The 18447-nt window shown below is 40.0% G+C and overlaps 1 protein-coding gene across 2 annotated transcripts in view; it reads left to right on the forward strand.

Moving 5' to 3' along the window:
* The window catches only part of DIXDC1 (DIX domain containing 1), a 275645-nt gene extending 257399 nt beyond the window's left edge, over positions 1-18246 (forward strand). For both annotated transcript variants that reach the window (XM_073602439.1, XM_073602438.1), the window contains 3 exons: positions 3390-3501; positions 5552-5660; positions 9719-18246. In XM_073602439.1, coding sequence (XP_073458540.1) covers positions 3390-3501; positions 5552-5660; positions 9719-9799 — 302 coding nt within the window. In that variant the 3' untranslated portion in view covers positions 9800-18246. The remainder of the gene's footprint in view (positions 1-3389; positions 3502-5551; positions 5661-9718) is intronic.
* The last annotated feature ends 201 nt before the right edge of the window (positions 18247-18447 follow it).

Here is an 18447-nt window from a genome sequence, read left to right on the forward strand (position 1 = left end):
TACGCGGTTCGGGGTTTGGACCTTGGCATAAAGAAGACTGTAGGCGATTTGCCCAAGTCCTTCGGGCAGACCCGTTCTTGCTGGCAGACTTCCCTTCCCGGTCGTCCTCTCATCACCCTATGCAGTGGCTCCAGAGACAGCAAGTTTTATATTATATTCGTAATCTCCCCTCCTTGTCAGATATTTTAGCTGAACCGTCCGGACTGGAGGACATGTTCTTGCAGACTGATCCACCAACCCATGTAGTTTCTTCTCCTGACCTCCCATCATATACGCAGACTTGGGAGTCAGAACTGCAACACACAATCTCATGTATAACATGTATAAAATGCTTCATTTTGACACATAAACTCTCTTTAGCGACCAAGAGCCGAGAAAAAGGGTTTAAGTTGGTAACTAGGTGGTACAGATGCCTGGCAACCATCAGACATTTTCATCCTTCTGTACCAGATACTCGCTGGAGATGTCTGTCTTCCAGAGGTTCCTTGCTCCACATCTGGTGGGATTGCCCTCCTGTATGGAAACGCTGCAAATCAATATTTGACCTGTACTGCAAACTGATGGCGACTTCTATTCAACCCTCGCCAGAAATAGCCCTTTTATCCATGATCCCAGGCCCTATTAAATCGGTAAAAAAAGATGTGTTGGGACACTTCCTAGCCGCGGCAAGGACAGTGATCCCTCGACACTGGAGATCGACAAAAATGCCTTCCCTGGGTGATTGGTCTATCAAAGTGGATCGTATTAGAGACCTGGAACGTCTGGTGGCTGAGGAAAACGGGAAAGTAGAAAGGTTTTCCATTACATGGACTTCTTGGTCCTCGTTTCAGTACTCTTCAGAGTTTGTCTCGTGGGCCAAAGGTGACTCAGATACTACCACGCCTTAGCCTAGATGGAGTGTTCCTTTACTTTTACCCTATTTCTCCCATCTTCTCCCCCTGTCTTTTTCCTGTACTCTTCTGTAAGCTATTTACCAAATTGAATTGCTATTGGAGCATTAGTTATACAATGTTATCCCTTCACATGACGATAATATGTAATCCTTACAGCATATCACTCTCTGCAAATGAAAATGCCTTATTATAACATGTGATACCTTTCAGATTATTCAAGTGTTTCTGCAATACCTCTGCTACTCGGAATTTGATAGCCTAGCTTTATATTTGTCATTATCAGTCCTAAGCTATACTGAATAGTTTTGTTTCAAGTCCACAGACTGAGAGTAGAATATAAGTTATGATATGTTAGTTGTGATGTATATTACTTTTACGACATTGTCAACTGAATATGTTACCTTCATACCTGTTATATCCTGATCCTTCAATAAAATAAGATTGAACTAAAGTGATTGTAAAGTCTCGTTTTTTTCTTCTATTAAAATAAAAAACATGTTATACTTACCTCCTCTGTGCAGTGGTTTTGTACAGAGCAGCCTGGATCCTCCTCTTCTTGGGTCCCTAGCTGAAGCTCCTGGCCCCTCCCTCCTGTTGAGTGCCCCCACAGCAAGCAGCTTGCTATGGGGGCACCCGACCTGAGCTGAGCTCAGTGTATCCGCCCCCTCTCTCACTCCTGATTGGCTAACTGAGTTTGATTGACAGCAGCGGGAGCCAGTGGCGCTGCTAGTGTGTCTCGGCCAATCAGAGGGGGAGAGTCCCGGGCGGCCGAGTCACTCGTGGACATTGCTGGATAGAGATGGGGCTCAGGTAAGTATTGGGGGGGAGGGGGGCTGCTGCACACAGAAGGCTTTTTATCTTAATGCATAGAATGCACTAAGATAAAAGAAAACCTTCTGCCTTTACAATCACTTTAAGCTTCCAAGTTTGTGCCTGAAGGTTAAATGGTGCCCAGGACATGGTGTGTAAGGTACCCACTGAATAAGCTGCAATGCTGCCCTGATTGAGAAAAAAAAAAATTAAGAGTCTTTTTAAAAAGTATTATTGTGGCCTTATCATGGCCATATCACTACTTTAAAAGATAATTAAAGCAACACACATTTCTAAACCACAACAATGGAGACTCCAAAGCAAGCAGAGTGCCATTAAAATGAATGACGAAGAATCAATACAAAAGGTGTTGGGAAGAGGAGATCGCAGTCACCTGACCTTGCAAACTCATGTGACCAGCCTTCAATTAGGATTTCTCTCAGCAGAGTTAAAACCGATCTTCACCCTCTGAACAGACTTCCCTCCAATCCACCCCTCCTCCCCTCCACTACATGAACACAGTGCACAGTGCGCACTGTGCCCCCTAGGATATGCAGATCACAGTGGTGGCAGAAGACAGAAGACAAGAGGATCTCAGTGGGACAATGCTTGATCTTCTGGGTGGGTAAGTATCTGAAATGTGCATGGACCACCTGGTAAGCTGTGTAAAAAAAAAAAAAAAAGGAGGGGGCAGCAAAATTCCACTTTAGGTAGCAAAAGCCTCATGGGATACCTCGGGCTCCACATCGCTGCCTGCATTTTACAAATGAAGCATAAAATTCAGACCAAGTTGTGGAGTAATACTGCAGTATCCAACAGAGAAAAAATTGTAAAATCTGATCTCCATTTTAAAACAGCCCCCAATTATTTAATTAGGGTTCACCTAAAGTCTTTTTGTACCAGTTGTTAAAATAATTAGCGACCAACCTCGCTGAAATACAAATAAGTTGTGTATAAGGTAGTCAGTCATAACCTCTCCCTTCAATAGATACGGTGCCTCTCCTTTTGATTTTAGGTCTGATTTAAGAAAAAAAGTCAAGATATTATGTTTTATCATTAAAAAAAATGTTTTATAACCTGTCTATAATTCTCTGCATTTTATTTACCTAGATTTGTGTAATTTAAAATAGAAGCATAGCAATATAAGAATATGAAGTGCATATCAGCTCAGAATTTTACAGTACCTAAGAGAGTAAACACACAGAAGGCCTTTAATTTTCCTGTGTATACCTGTATGCAGTGCAATCAGCACTGTGGATGCTGCACTTTGTATTTCTCCTTGCATTGATTTGTTGAATAAGTTTGTTCCTTTTCATTAGAATTAATTTTCAAGGATAGCTGCAGAAATTTGAAAATGTTATGCCAGAGAATGCTAGTTCCTAAATGCCCCTGGTTTTATTACCTATGCTTTATAAGTTAACAGTAATTAAATAGCAACATCTACGGTGCTTAAAAAGGACATATAATCAAATATAAATAAAATATAAATATGTTATAACTGTCCAAAGTATCAAGCATACCGTGCATAAAGAATTTATAGAAAAAACAGTAAAGTAAAACATCACTAACCATGTGGCAACTGTGTAAGACCAGGCATTTTAACCACATTTCCAGAAAATTAGGGGTTTGTAAGGAGCATTTAATGTGATATTTTAATAATAATTTAAATGTTGTGTTTTATTGCAGAGATGCCTCATTCACAGAGTGCCCCAATCATGGGTGGTAATAATTCCTGCACCAAAGTGCTATATTTTACAGACCGCTCACTAACACCCTTCATGGTCAACATACCAAAGAGGTACAGTGGTTTAACAGGTTCTCTTTAGGTCATATTTTTTGCCAATAACATTGACATGATATTACAGTTATCTTGGGTAAGATTTATAGGTAATTCAATTCAGCAGTCTTTTGCTGACAGACAATATTTAATGGAAGTGAGCATGTATGTTAGCGATGACTCTATTGATTCTCTGTTTGCAATTAATTGGGCAAATATGAATCCAATCTTTACTAGATGATTTACACTTTACTGTTTCTGCTGGTGTGCAGCTGATCATGAGATTCAACATGCAGTTATGTAACAAAATGCATTTCTTCTTGAAAGCATCGCACTTACCACCTTCCCAATATACCTAGTGTGCAGAGAATTGCAATGGTTCACTCACCTCTTATTACAGGACAAGAATTGTTAGTGCACAAATAAAGTGACAAAAAAGTAAAAGTCATTACACCGAATACATTTTGTGGGATCCTTGAAGGGAGACTGTATCTTGTGTTTAATGTGCACTGAATATGAATGTGTCATATAGTATTTATATGAAAAAAAAATTGCAGTTTTTCTACATTATATTTTCATGATCACACTTTCTAACATGGTTTGTAAGCTTTCCTTCTATGTCAGCAAGTGTAAAACTGCTGTCCTTGCTGAATGGATGCTATAGTAAGATCCAACACAGGCACATAAACAGTGAATTGTTTTCGGTAAAAGAACAGGCTGTGTCCAAAGACTTGCCGTCAGATAAGTTGAACAGTAAAGCAAGATAACTGTGCTGCACAACATAAGCAAAAAGCACAGCATAAGTCAATGTGGCTACCATTTTATAAAAGTATAAATATAAACAGAAACAAGGTTTTAATATACTGCTGAAATAATTTGCATTAGGCTGACCACATTCATATATCACCTAAAAAGAAACGCTGGAGATTTTCTTGAGCTACCTTCAAGCATTCTGCACAAACAAGCCTTCCTTGAGGGCTCAAGATTCTCTCAAGATTTATTTTATTAAGGCCCCATTCAAATAGGCATACTACAGCGCACACCCATGAGAGGGCCATGTTTACCCCCATGGGGATGCACAGGTGGTCCCATGCAGGCAGCCATGTATACAGTGATTGCACAGACACAGACATTGTTCCCAATCTGACATCCATGTTGGTGTGTGTGCACCATCCCAAACACACACTGTCTACATTTGGGGCCATACACCTGCATGGATAAATTGACATAAATAGGGCTGCCTCCACAGAGATACACTAAACACCTGTGCATCCTGGTGCAGGTAAAGCACGAGCATACCCTGTAGTGCGCCTGTGTAAACAAGGTCTTAAAGCAAAAGTGGAACTTCCACTCATCTGATTCCACCCTCCCTCCGGTGCCACATTTGGCACTTTTCGGGGGGGAGGGGGTAACTGATACCTGTCTTTGACAGGTATCCTGTCCCCACTTCCGGGAGACTGGGCCGCAGCGATCTACGTCAGCAATTCGGTCCCATTCCTCATCCCTCCTCTTCTGCCAGTGAAAGAGCGCAGCGTGCTTCACACATGCGCAGTAGGGCCCCGGCCGTGAAGGCGAAAGGCTACACTGCCGGGTTCCCTTAGCACACGATCAGCCGATCCGAAGATCGCCTGTGGTGCCCACATCGCTGGACTCCAGGACAGGTAAATGCCCTAATGTTAAAAGTCGGCAGCTACAGTATGTGTAGCTGCTGTCTTTTAATTTTTAAAGGGGTGGGCAGACCTCCTCTTTAAGGATAAGTGAACATTCAGTGCACTTATCTATCCAAGTCCCCCCCCCCCCCCCCCCCCATGCTGAGCTAGTAGGATATACTTTCCTGTAGTTCATTGCACTGGTGATCTGCACAATGTGGTAACTTAAAAATCAAGGAGCCTACCAGTGCCCCTCCTTCCCTAGAGCATGCATGCCATAGTTTTAATGTATTCTTAATGCAAATGTTGACAACCCTTCATTAGAAATGTGTGAAAGTAGAAAACATCTTGGTTTCTGTATGGGGATAAAACATGTATCATTCACTAATGTATAACTGCACCACTTCTTTCTTATCATACAGGTTAGGGGAAGTCACGTTGAGAGACTTCAAGATAGCCATTGACAGGGAGGGAAATCACAGATACCACTTCAAGGCTCTAGATCCAGAGTTTGGAACAGTCAAGGAAGAGGTATGTATATGAAATTGTGTTATATTGTTTCAAATACTGTATGTGTTTACATTTTACAGGTAAGGTGTGTGTCTAAAGTTACTCCTAAATAGTACCCCCCTCCCCAAAGCAAGGGCACTTTGTCCCTGATTATACACAGTGACTTCACCATCATACTTTAAATGCATGGCACTGAGGTTCACTGTGGGCTTACACAAACTATATTTTGCTGGTTTCAGCGTGCTTCCAATAAATATACATAGAGGTTTTGGTAAGGCTAAATAAAGGCACCAGTCCATCCAGTTCAACCAGAGTGTGTGTGTTTTTGTATATGTTTGTGTATGTCCGCTGTCTTCTATATCTTTGTACTCTCTATGCTAGAAACACATCTAAAAGTTTTTTGAATGTGTCCAGGGCTCTCTACTGACACCACCAACTGTGGAAGGGAGTTCCACATTCTTACAGCTCTAATGGGGCGTACACACGGTCGGACTTTTCGGCTACAAAAGTCCGACAGCCCGTCCGACAAACTTTCGACTGACTTTTGGCGGACTTGCGGCGGACTTTCTAACGAACGGACTTGCCTACATACGATCTCACAAAAGTCCGACGGATTTGTACGTGATGACGTACACCGGACTAAAATAAGGAAGTTGATAGCCAGTAGCCAATAGCTGCCCTAGCGTGGGTTTTTGTCCGTCAGACTAGCATACAGACAAGCGGATTTCTGGGTCCGGCGGAGTTACGACGTAAAGATTTGAAGCATGTTCCAAATCTAAAGTCCGTCAGATTTGCGACTGGAAAAGTCCGGGGAAGCCCACACACGATCAGATTGTCCGCCGGACTTGGTCCGTTGGCGTCCGTCTGACTTTTGTAGCCAAAAAGTATGACCGTGTGTACGCCCCATTACAGTAAAAAAAACTATTACACAGTTTAAGATTGAAACGCTTCTCATCCATCTTCATTGTGTGGCCACATTTTTTTTAGAAACCTTAGGTTAAATAGTTGTCTTCCAATGCTAGAGTCACCATTCAAAGATTTGTATATCATCATCATATCCCCTCTTTAAGTGGTATTAAACCCAATAGCAAACCCGCTTACCGATTCTTAGATGTGATTGCTGCATTAGTTGTTTTCTTTAGGCTTTCTTTTATTTTCATCTGATGATCTGGCCTGTAAGTCTGTTATTTTTCAAAATCATCTCTTCCAAATGTATCAGTTTACAGGGATGAGACAAACCATTTAATACTTGCAGGGATACTTACAATGATCATTTTATTTAGTCATGTAAAACCTTTATCACAAAAGGAAAAAAATGCTGTAACTTGTAAAGTGTGTCCTCCAGCCCCCTTATTAGCTTTGTTGCCCTTCTCTGGAATCTCTCCATTTCAAGCACATTCTTCCTTAGGATTGGGGACCAGACCTGGATGGCATACTCAAGATGTGGTCGAACCAGAGTTTTGTAAAGTTGTAGAATTATAGTTTTATCTCTGCCTGCTAAAGATGTGCTGGCCTTGCTTGCTGCAGCTTGGCATTGCATGTTAGTGCATAGACTTTATGTTATTAATACAAGCAAAATGGTTGATAACTATATCTAAGAAGAGGGAGGCATGAATTATTAGTGCAGACAGCCGCAGTGTGCATTCTTTTTCTCTGTCTTGGTCTGGTTTTGTGTTGGAACCCATATTATCGTGTCACTAATACATTACTCTCCTTTACATTGGGAATATTGGCATTGATGAACACAGAACAGAAATGGGTATTCTTCAACAAAAACTGCAAAATATATTCCCATGGGCAATCGTTTAAAGGACTAAAAATAAAACTTATGTAGCTCAACACCAAAGACAAAATAGCTATAAATAATAAGAAAAGAGCTTTTAAAAAATATAAAAATGAAGGAACACTATCATAGTTTAAATGTTACAAAGAATATAACAGAACATGTTAAAAAGAAATCAAGGCCGCAACAATTCAAAACGAACGACAGATTGCAAAAGAAAGTACAACAAACCCCCAAAAAATCTTCAAATATATTAATAGTAAAAAGGTCAGGTCTGAGCATGTTGGCCCTATACAACATGATCTGGAGTGGGTGACTGGGGACAAAGAGAGGGCAAATTTTTTTAAATACCTTCTTCAGCTCTTTGTATATAAAAGGAGCATGGGGGAGCTCATGGCCATAATGGAGATGGTATTGACACAGCCCCAAATGATCCTTTATGGCTCAGAAGTGATATTGTTCAAAAATATTTAGGATCCTAAAAGAATCGAGTTCTGTCATTTCAAAGCCATTTTTTCTATTTTATAGGGACTCTTTAATGACTGGAATAGTACCACTGGATTGGCATAAGGCCAATGTGGTGCCTATATTTAAAAAGGGATCAAAGTCTTTACCAAGTAAAGACAGACCTATTAGTGTAATTTCTATAGTTGGGAAGATATTGGAGAGTTTAATAAAAGACCGCATAGATGAATTCTTGCTGGAAAAATTTTTGAAAGACAGAAGTTGTCAGACAAATCTGATTTCTTTTCACCTTAGATGAAGAAGTGGCTGTGGATGTTAGTAGCCTAGATTTTGCAAAAGCGTTTGACACAGATCCCCACACATGGCTAAAGTGTAACGTAAGGTCTACGGGCTTGGAAAGATCAGTTTGTAAATGGATAGAAAACTGGCTAAAAGACAGAATTCAGAGAGTAGTGGTTGATGGTTCATACTCTGAATGGTCTATGGTTATCAGTGGTGTACCCCGAGGTTCAGTGTTGGGACCCTTACTTTGTAATATATTTATAAATGATATAGCGTCTGGGATTAAAAGTACCATTTCAGTCTTTGCAGATGATACCAAGCTATGCAGTGGAATAACATCCTTACAGGATGTCTCCAACATACAAGCCGACCTCAATGCACTGTTTAATTGGGCAAATGAGGTTTAATGTTAATAAATGTAAAGTTATGCAATTGGGGGCTAAGAATATGCATGCATCATACATACTAGGGGGAGTACAACTGGGGGAATCAATGGTGGAAAGGGATCTGGGTATTTTGGTAGATCATAAGCTTAAAATTGGCATGCAATGCCGAACTGCATTTTCCAAAGCGAGCAGAGTCCTTTCTTGTATTAAGAGAGGTATAGACAGCAGAGAGAGAGATATCATTTACCCCTGTACAAATCATTAGTAAGACCTCATCTGAGGAAAGATTAGAGGAACTGAATGTATTCTTTCTTGAGAAGAGGAGATTAAGGGGGCATATGATCAACACGTATAAGTACATAAATGGTCCATATAGTGAACTTGGTGGCGTTATTCACTTAAAGGTCATCACAGAGGACAAGGGGGCACTCTTTACATCTGGAGAAAAAGAGAATTAATATTCAAATATAGAAAGGTTTCTTCAGAGTAAGAGCTGTGAAAATGCGGAATAGACTCCCTCAAGAGCTGGTTCTGGCCAGCTCAGTAAATTGCTTTAAAAAAGGCCTGGATTCTTTCCTAAAGGTACATAATATAACTGAATACTAACATTTATAGGTAAAGTTGATCCAGGAAATATACGATTGCCTCTTGGGGGATCGTATATTCCTGGAGCAAATTGGATCTTGCTGGGTTTTTTGCCTTCCCCTGATCAATTGTGGGTATAGGATTGTGTATATAGGATTGTATAATTTTTTTCCTTTTTATTGGTTGAACTGAGATGAACTTGTGTCTTTTTTTCAACCAGAAAAACATGTAATTACTATACTGTATATGTAGAATAAGCTAGTTAAAGTGTAAGTAAACCCCCCTATCGTTTTCAGCCAAGGAAGCTGCCATCTTTGCCATCTTTGTTTAATCTACAGCTGCCATGATGCTGCACATGTGAATAGTTATGACACCAGCCATTGGATGGTTTGACGGTTGACAGTTTGGTTGAGAGCACAACCAATAGGAGTGTTTCATTTTCGGCATATGCCGGAAATGAAACTGTTTTATGGATGGGTTTACTTCCATTTTAATTCATTGAAATTTATATGAGAGGTATCTGATGTGCTTGAAAAATCACCAGATGAGTTTATGATTTGACTTCTCTTGCCTTCTAGGTATTCCATGATGACGACATCATCCCAGGCTGGGAAGGAAAAATTGTGGCATGGGTTGAAGAAGACCATGGAACCAACTGAATAAATTCTTCTCCCCAATGCAAGGACCAAAGTTCTTGGAATGAACTGACAAATGACAAACTTGTCAAACTGTTGTGGATTATTTCTCAAGCTGCCAAAAGAGGTCCCTATGGGCACCGGATAACCTTACAGTTTTGTGTCTAAAAGAAGAAGCAGCAATCAGTCATTGCTGGTTTTATACTGCGAGAATCTCCCACTTCTTCAGGAGGAGACTGGAGGACACTGCAGTTTTACAGGGTAGCTAACTTCCATTACTGGAGGATGTTAAAAGCTACGTGTTACATATATATTCTTATGGAGAAAATTCAGTATTTTTAAATGGGGCATATTGTTGCATTGATTTGGGGTTTATGTGTGTATTTCACTTGTATATTGAAACCACCAGTCTTGCAAGACACATACTGTACAGCAGAAGTCCTATTTTTCTCACAGATATGTTTAGCAAGAAGGTAACTTAAATTAAAAAAAAAAAAAAAAGCTATTTATTTGTGCACAGTAATGTCATATACCAATATTTTCCCATAACATCCATTGTCCATGTCCTGTTAACAAATATCACAGCTTCAGAATCTGGTGATGATGTGATACAAATCCTATTTGTGTCTCTTTGCATGTTTTTTAAAAAGGGGGGAAGAAACATTAGTGATTCAGTTTGTTGGTAGAATTTTCAGCACTGGTGCCATAACTAGAAAGATCTTACTGGGATAGATAGGAGCTCATCAGCCTGTTAATACCTGTCAATTGTTAGTGCTGTAGAAAAATATAGTCCTAAGTGTAGATAACCAGAGTAACTGCCATAGAATTTACCTTAGCTTCACTGAGACATCTAGAAGCATTTGAAAGCAGGAAATTGATCACATCTATGCACCCTTGGCTGTGATTTGCAATTTTATGCCCAGTTAAAAAAAACAAAAAAACTGTTTGGTAATGGGATGCAGAATCTCTTTAGTGCTCAGAGTAGGAAGGAAGGAACCTCTACTGAATTTAGCCTCATGTGAGAACCTAGTTATCCCCAGTAAAGTGACACAACAAGGTATGGTTAGAACATCTGTCAAGTATTTAGTATGGTCCCTGTCCCACTGAAGAGATCCCCCTCACATGATGTCCCATTAATGTCACTGAAACAGGAAGTGAAAAGAAATCTCTGTAACTGGAACAGAGGCAGCAAGAAAAACCTGAAAGATGTTCTCACCATTCCTAATACTATCTAAAAAAAATCTTTTGGCTTGAAATCCATTTTAAAATGCATTTGGATTGACTGGCAAAACCCATTTCCATTCAGTAGTAATGTGCCAATTACCAAAATATTATAGACCCCTCAACAGCCCGTCAGTATAGAGCCAAACTGTATCTTATAAAATAGAAATTAAAGTTTGTTTACCCAAACCCAAACATGTCATATATTGCAGTTTGATAGTCATTAGATGAAGTGACTGCATTAGCTTTCTTTTTTCAAGCCAAGATCTAGCCAGGAAAGACATTGTCCTTGTCACTACCTGTGAGATGAACTGGAAGCAAAAACAATTTTTTATTTTTTGTACAAGTTACTAATGCCATAAGGTCCCTATGTAATAGAGATTAACAAAACAGACACAGTTAGGCCTCGTTCACACTGGGTGTTTTAATCTGTGCCCCGTGCAGGGCAGTGATTTACTGACATAGGTTTTGTGTGCATCTCCATACCAGCAATCCCATTGCTGTCAATTGGGATGTGGTGGCTGCATGGACACAGGCGCTGCTCCCAGTGTGACATCCGTGTGGGTGCATGGTGCCGAATGCCACACACTTGCACTGACGTCTCATTGGGAGCAGCAGCTGTGTCCATGCATTCGCTAAATACCAATTAACAGCAATGGGACTACTGATACGGGGATGCTGCAATACCTGTGCATCCCCATGCCGGTAAATATGGCCCTGCATGGGGCACGGATTAAAACTGCCTTAAAGTTGAGGCTGTGTGACAACCATGACTGCCTACCTAGATACAGTGTAGTCATGATGGAACATGACGTGTGGTATTTGCAGGTTTACTGGGAGCAAATAAAGGGGGAAAGCCTGAAATGCAGCCAACTAACAACTGGTAAACTGCAATACGTTAATATTTTAGTTTTTGGGTTTAGAAATGCTTTAACTGCAGTAATGTTGCAAGCAACCATTTTATACCATCTGTGAGGTCTGCAGTTCCAGGTCCAAACTGTCTTACTGCAACACAAGCAACGTTCATTAGAATTAAAAGAAAGTGGGTTAGCTAGGGTGATTTACAGAGGAATTCAATTGTCAATATGGTCCCCTTTTTAGTGGCCAGTGAAAGCGGTTATCATCCTCTTTTTATTAAGACAGTATGTAGCTATCATATATGTAGGGTCCGTTTTGTGAAAGAAGAGATGCTGGAATTAGGAAGATTTTGGGGCAGATGTGAAATAAGCATAATAATGGAATTTCCTCAGATCATCAACTGTAAAGGTAAAAGGGATGTCACTGTTATTAGATGTGTGAATCCCTTTAAAGACACACAAGTTAAAGTTTGTTTATTTTCAGAAAATGTATCCCCCATTATTAACACCGCTTATACACATAGGCAATGATGACATGATTAGACTTATTTAATAAGGCAGAGCGAAGGACGATGACTTGCTGTAAATTATTCATGGCAATCAACGAGGTCTCCATTTTCAGAAGTCATATGAATGATGATTGGGTTGTTACAGTTACATAGTAAGATTGAAAGGTTTTTGAATTTATCTAAACTCTCCGCTGACACCACCAAATGTGGAAGAGAGTTCCACATCCTTACTGCTCTAACAGCAAAGAACTCCTTATGCAGTTTGAGATTGAACAGCTTCTCGTCCAACTTCATTGTGTGGCTGTATGTCTTCTTTAGAGACCTAAGATTAAATAATTTTCTCTCAATGACACAGTCACTGTTTAAAGATTTGTAAACTGCGATCATATCTCCTGTCAAGCGCCTCTTCTTCAGGGAGAACAGGTTTAATTTATAAGGTTACTATACTTTGCCTTATTAAATAAGACCAAACGTCTGTTCTCACTTGTAGCATTCATTTATTTCCTACATTTATCCTGACTACCTCCTTCTTCATTCTGGTGTGCTGCTATAATCATTTGTGTGATATCCACTGAGTACCAATAAGATCATCGCTTTAAAGTCACCCAAGCAGTTCACAAAAGCATTTCATGAGACTCATCATAGACTGCTGCTATGGAAATCTTCTATACCTCATACATACAAGGCTTCCCTATCATTCCCAAGGGTTTGATTTACTAATATAAGTAAGCAATGAAGAATAAGAATGATACAAATAAAAGATGATGAGACAGACATTATGAACTGTTGTCCGTCCATCATGAGGTAGGGATGACAGTTTCTACACTCCCCCCCCCATGTATGTCTTTTGCACTTACAGCTTTTTTGGTAAAAAAGGATGACTAAGTGTGACAATGCAGGGATCTGTGGCACCCAGATTTTGGCACAGTTTTTACAGACTGTTACCTGACATCTTTTATCAGCCTAGAAGTTGTTTTTATGAAGTCCTGTGGGAAAGCTTCCACTTCTGTGTATTATAATGCACTTCAGAGATCAATGTCTATTGGAGTGGCTTTCATGGATTGAAAGGCCAGATCATAAGATTGGACTGTATTTTTTTTTGCAGCTAAACACATGTGTCTAACAGATTGGTGAACATGGCGCTAATTTAACTTAAAAAATATCTAAACCCAAGAAAAAAAAAATTAATATATTGCAGTTCATCAATCCCTAAATGTGGTGACTGCATTCGTTTTCTTTTTTTATGCTTTTTTATCTAGGCTTGTGGCAGCACCACATATAAAGGTTGGCCAACTGCAATATATACAATTTTTGTTTTTGGATACACTTTTAAGTTAAATTCCAGTTATGGAATTTTTGCATAGTTAAATTGGTCCACCTTGGACCAATGTAAGAATGCATAAGCCATACCTGTGGGATCACTGTGGAAGCAGTGTATCACTGTAGTAGTCGCTGCTACTACAGTGATCGCAGCTGTCTTCAGGGTCCTGTGCTGAGCGACTGCCCTTCTTCAATCGCCTGGCACTGGACCTGGAAGACAACTACAATGATACACTGCTTCCACAGCAATCCCACAGGTATGGCATATGCATACTTACATTGGTCCAAGGTGGACCAATGTAACTATGAAATAAAATCTATACTTGCTTTAGTTACAGATTATTCTTATTTATCTAAACACGAAATTGTGATGGTCCAAGGTAATCTTCATGTCAGCTGTTATTCAGTTGACATTTCAATAAAGTATATTTCAGCCATAACTCCACTCATTCCTCAGTCTTTCCACATATCCTGTACTCCCGTTTTCTGCCCAAATTACACATTGGACAGAATGTTAACTGGTAACACAACTCCAATTGCTGCCGATTCCACCACAGAAGTTAAAGCACTAAAATAAAGCGTGGAATGTTGAAATCTTTTTAAGCATAAGCATCATCCTAACATTTGCTTTGCTCCTACAGACAAAATAAATAACAGTTGTTAATGTCCATTTGAACTTTCAGTTTAAATAATCTAAATATATTTGAGGTACATCAAAAGAAAGTGTGCAAAGTTCTACATTTTTATTTCTGTAGTAAGCAGATTACCAGCAGCTGCAGAGTGGTACCCTTGCTCTCTCTCTCTGGAATCAGTGGTCTCTCTGAAGAGGTTCTACATGCCCCTCATCTGAGTCAGACCTATAGCTCTGCATTCAGCAAATCCTATGACCCATGATTGGAGAGCTCTGGACAAGATTCATGCAACTTTCACTTTAAGATTAAGTTTTTTTTTCAAATGTGTGAAAGACGGGTGACTCTTGTGTGAAAACAGTTATGATTAGACCCCCTGTGTACAAATGTTTATAGATTTGGGCAGTGTTTTAGCAGTTTAGGTGAGTAGTTTCATTATGTCCAGATTTTGAGCTCTGGTTCACATTGCAGAATGTCAAATCGCATGCCAAATTGGCGGCAATGGCACCGTCCAAATTGGTGCGACGCCGCACCGATTCCCAAAAGTAGTTTCTGTACTACTTTTGTCAACTTTGGGGTGCGATTTCAATAGACATCTGTGCAGAAACCCACACAAATGTCTCTGAAATCACCCCCGAAGTCGGGACTGACATGCGGAATTCGCACGATTTCATTCCCGCTGTCGGTGTGAATCTAGGCTAAAATAAAGAGATTGCATATATCTTCGTCAGGCTGGGTTCACATATGTGTGGCCTCGGTCCAAATTTTTGCCTGAATTTGTACCATAATTGGAACTAAAGATGCACAGGACCCTTTTTAAATGCGGACCACATGCCCACCCAAGCTGTGTGAACAGGCTCCATTGAGAGCCGGTCACACTCGCCTGTCATGAGAATTGGATGCATGGAAATCCGCATCCAATTCTCATATGTGTGAACCCGGCCTTACTGTTGGAGCAAACCGTCATAGCAATTTTTTTTTAGCTGCAGTGCACCCCTCCCCATGTTTTAGAAGCCCTGCATTCGGGCATTCATCCCTGAACACATAGTGCTTTAAACACGGGTACCACTTGGTACAGCATTCAGCCATAGCCTGCCATAGACTTGGATAGGCTGCAAGCAGTTGGGCTGGATAGAAGCTGCACCCGTCCCTCCTAGGCACGCTAAAACACAGAGAGGGACGCACTGCAGCTAGACGCTTTCATGTGCAAGGGTCAATTGTGGTAGGTAAGCCTATAATCCACAATAAAAAGATTTTGTAAATGAAACTGTTTCGTTCTGGAATAAACTTGCCTGTTAGAATTACATTCCCTGCTCCATCTCCCTGAAAAAAAGCTGAATATTTGTTTACTATACCTGTGACAATGATCTATGAGCTGTGGCTGTCCTATGTCATTACAGTACTATATTTTAGTGCAGCAATAGGCTCACAAGTAGCCATGTGGGTTTTAATGCGACATAACGGTGATTAAAGTGCCTGTAAAGACTGCTGTTTCTAGTTTTTGGAAAGTTTAAAGGATAATTTGTTGTAAATATTTGTACCTTCTTTGTTCAGTATGAATTTTGAAGGCAGTTGTATTGGTGATTGTGATATTGTGATGTGTTTTGTTAGCTGCTTATGTCTGTGACATTTTGCTATATTTATGATTCCTGGAAAAGCAGTGATGAAGCCATTCATTCCGTATGCTAGAGAAATTAAATTTCATTCCTTTGAACACCTAGTCTTTACTGTAAAACAGAGGGTTCCCAAAGTCCTCCACACAACCCTGCAATAATAGCTGAACCTATTAGAATTCAAATTTGCACAGTTGACCAAATATGACTAAGAGCTTTTTGGGATTGAGTAAATGTCTTGTTCAATGGCTGAGAGAAGGCCAGCTCTATTATATATATCTATAGAGAGAGAGAGATGAGTCCATGCCAGTCAGATGTGTTTAGGAGTTGTTGGCCCACTTTTATTAAACAAAGTTAAAGTCCAACATAAAGTAGTTGCCTATGCAGGGGTTTTTCACCATAACAGGAACTGTGAAAATAATACAAAGCCTCCTGGCTTCCTCTCTTCGGCAGTGTTGTTGCTTAGGCCTTAAACCTCTGGCTTTGGCTGGTCCCTCAGACCATCTTCACACAGTACCTCTGTGTTCCTTTGCCCCTCTTTCAGCTCATTCAGCTTTCCTGGCTCTCTCAGCCTTTTTAGTCGCTGCTTCCTGCTGCACGGGCCCCAGGGAATCTCCTGACACTCCAGTCTCTCTCAGTCTTTTGAGACCTCTAGGTTCCTTCGCTCCTCCAGACTCGATTAGCTGTCTCTACTCTCTTAGCCCTCTGGATGAGGAACCTCCCCTGTCTCCAGTATGGAGTACCGTCTCCTGAGCAGAGCTCACCTGTCTCCTAACGGGAGCCATGAACTATGTCAAAGTCTGTCATTTTAAAGGCTGTGCACTCCTGTACACACAATTTTCTGGTCTTCAGCAAGACCTGTACACTGGCTTTCCAAAGCTTTCTTTCCTCCCAAAGCTCTTTGGGATCTCCAAACTCAAACAATACCAAAACCTGAAAAAAGTAAATAAAAACTCCTTTCTCTCCTCAAAATCAATATTCTGGAGTCCTGCATTCTGCAGTTGTGCAAATCCCCTGTGTCCCTTCTACTTCCCTTTCTACAGTGGCAGAGCCTTATATTTTTTTTTATATATATTATATATTTTTTTATAATATATAACTGTATAATAAAAAATCCTCTCCCGCAATTATCAATCCTGATAGTACAGAAACGTCCAACATAACGGATTAGAGGACCAAAAGCAGGCTTCGCCTACAGGAGAAATCTAATCCTACAGTTCCCTGACCCAAAGAGTTGGGCCATGTGGAGTCCTGTGTCCCCACCTGGGGATAAAAGGGAGGGTTCCGATTTTATATCTTCAAAAAAAAAAAAAAAACTTATTTCTCATTGCAATGTATCAGCCAGTGAATACAGCCACTTTGGACCTGGTAGGGTCATTGGATATTGCACTGACAATTGGCCTTATTTAATAAGGAAAACAGCAAAGTGCAGTAACTGATTACTGACAATAGCAATTGATTTTTTTACAGATCTGAAGTAACCTTATTAATATCTAAATTGTTGGTAAAGAGTTACTGCACTTTGAGAATTATCTCTGCTCTGTAACTAAGACTAAAAATGTGTAATGATATTTAACTAAACAGTTACATTGGAATTGTTTCATTTTTGTTACGACATTTCCTGCATGCCGGCCATTCTATGCCATTCCTACTACCTCGCCCAATACTCATTGAAGCAGAGCAGTATTCATCTGGACATACACTAGCAGATTTTAATCCCAATAAAAATTTTTAGGAAGTTCAATGGCTTGACAAATGTCATTCTAAAGTACTTAAAAGTTTGTTTGCATTGAAGATTTGTTTTTGGAACAGTTGGACTTTCCAAAACGAAAACCATGTTCAGTGTTAGAAATTCATTCGTCCAAAAAAAAAATTTACATCCTGCTCCTTCAAATTTACTTGTCATTGCAGTTGAAAACTAACGTCGATTTGACTCCTTTTTTGATTAGAATATCGAATGAAAGTTCTTACAACTAAAAAAAATGTCAAATTCATTTATTCTAGTGTATGGCTAGCTTTAAGCTGGCCATAGATGAATCAAAAATCAGGCAGTTCAGCAATGACTGGACAATTTTCGATCCATCCATGGCTGTTCCCACTCGAGAGAAGACAATCCAATGATCGGCCTCTCTGGAGCGGGAATATTACATTTGATCAGTGCATGCAGCACTGATCAGTGTATTCTGACAGTGGAGGAGTCCCTGCTGTCAGAATACAATAACACAGTTGGGAGGATTCCTCCAACCACCTAGGGGAATCCATTCTTTTTTTTTTTTTTTTTTTATTTAATCCTTCAGCAAATCAAAAAACAATCTACGGTCAGCCTATCACCTAACAATTTTCCAAAAAAGCCAGTTCATCCTAATAAAGAAGTTAATAAAGTATAAAATGTCACAGGCAATGTTCAGATAGATTTTCTTTTAGTTTGGGATAAACTTTACAGACAGTACCAGAAAGCATTCACTTATCCTCACCCATTTTGTATGTGTGTCGGCACTATGATGATTTATACATGAATGTACA

Source organism: Aquarana catesbeiana, linkage group LG10 (genome assembly GCF_042186555.1).
Source record: "Aquarana catesbeiana isolate 2022-GZ linkage group LG10, ASM4218655v1, whole genome shotgun sequence".
NCBI classification, from domain to species: Eukaryota; Metazoa; Chordata; class Amphibia; order Anura; family Ranidae; genus Aquarana; species Aquarana catesbeiana.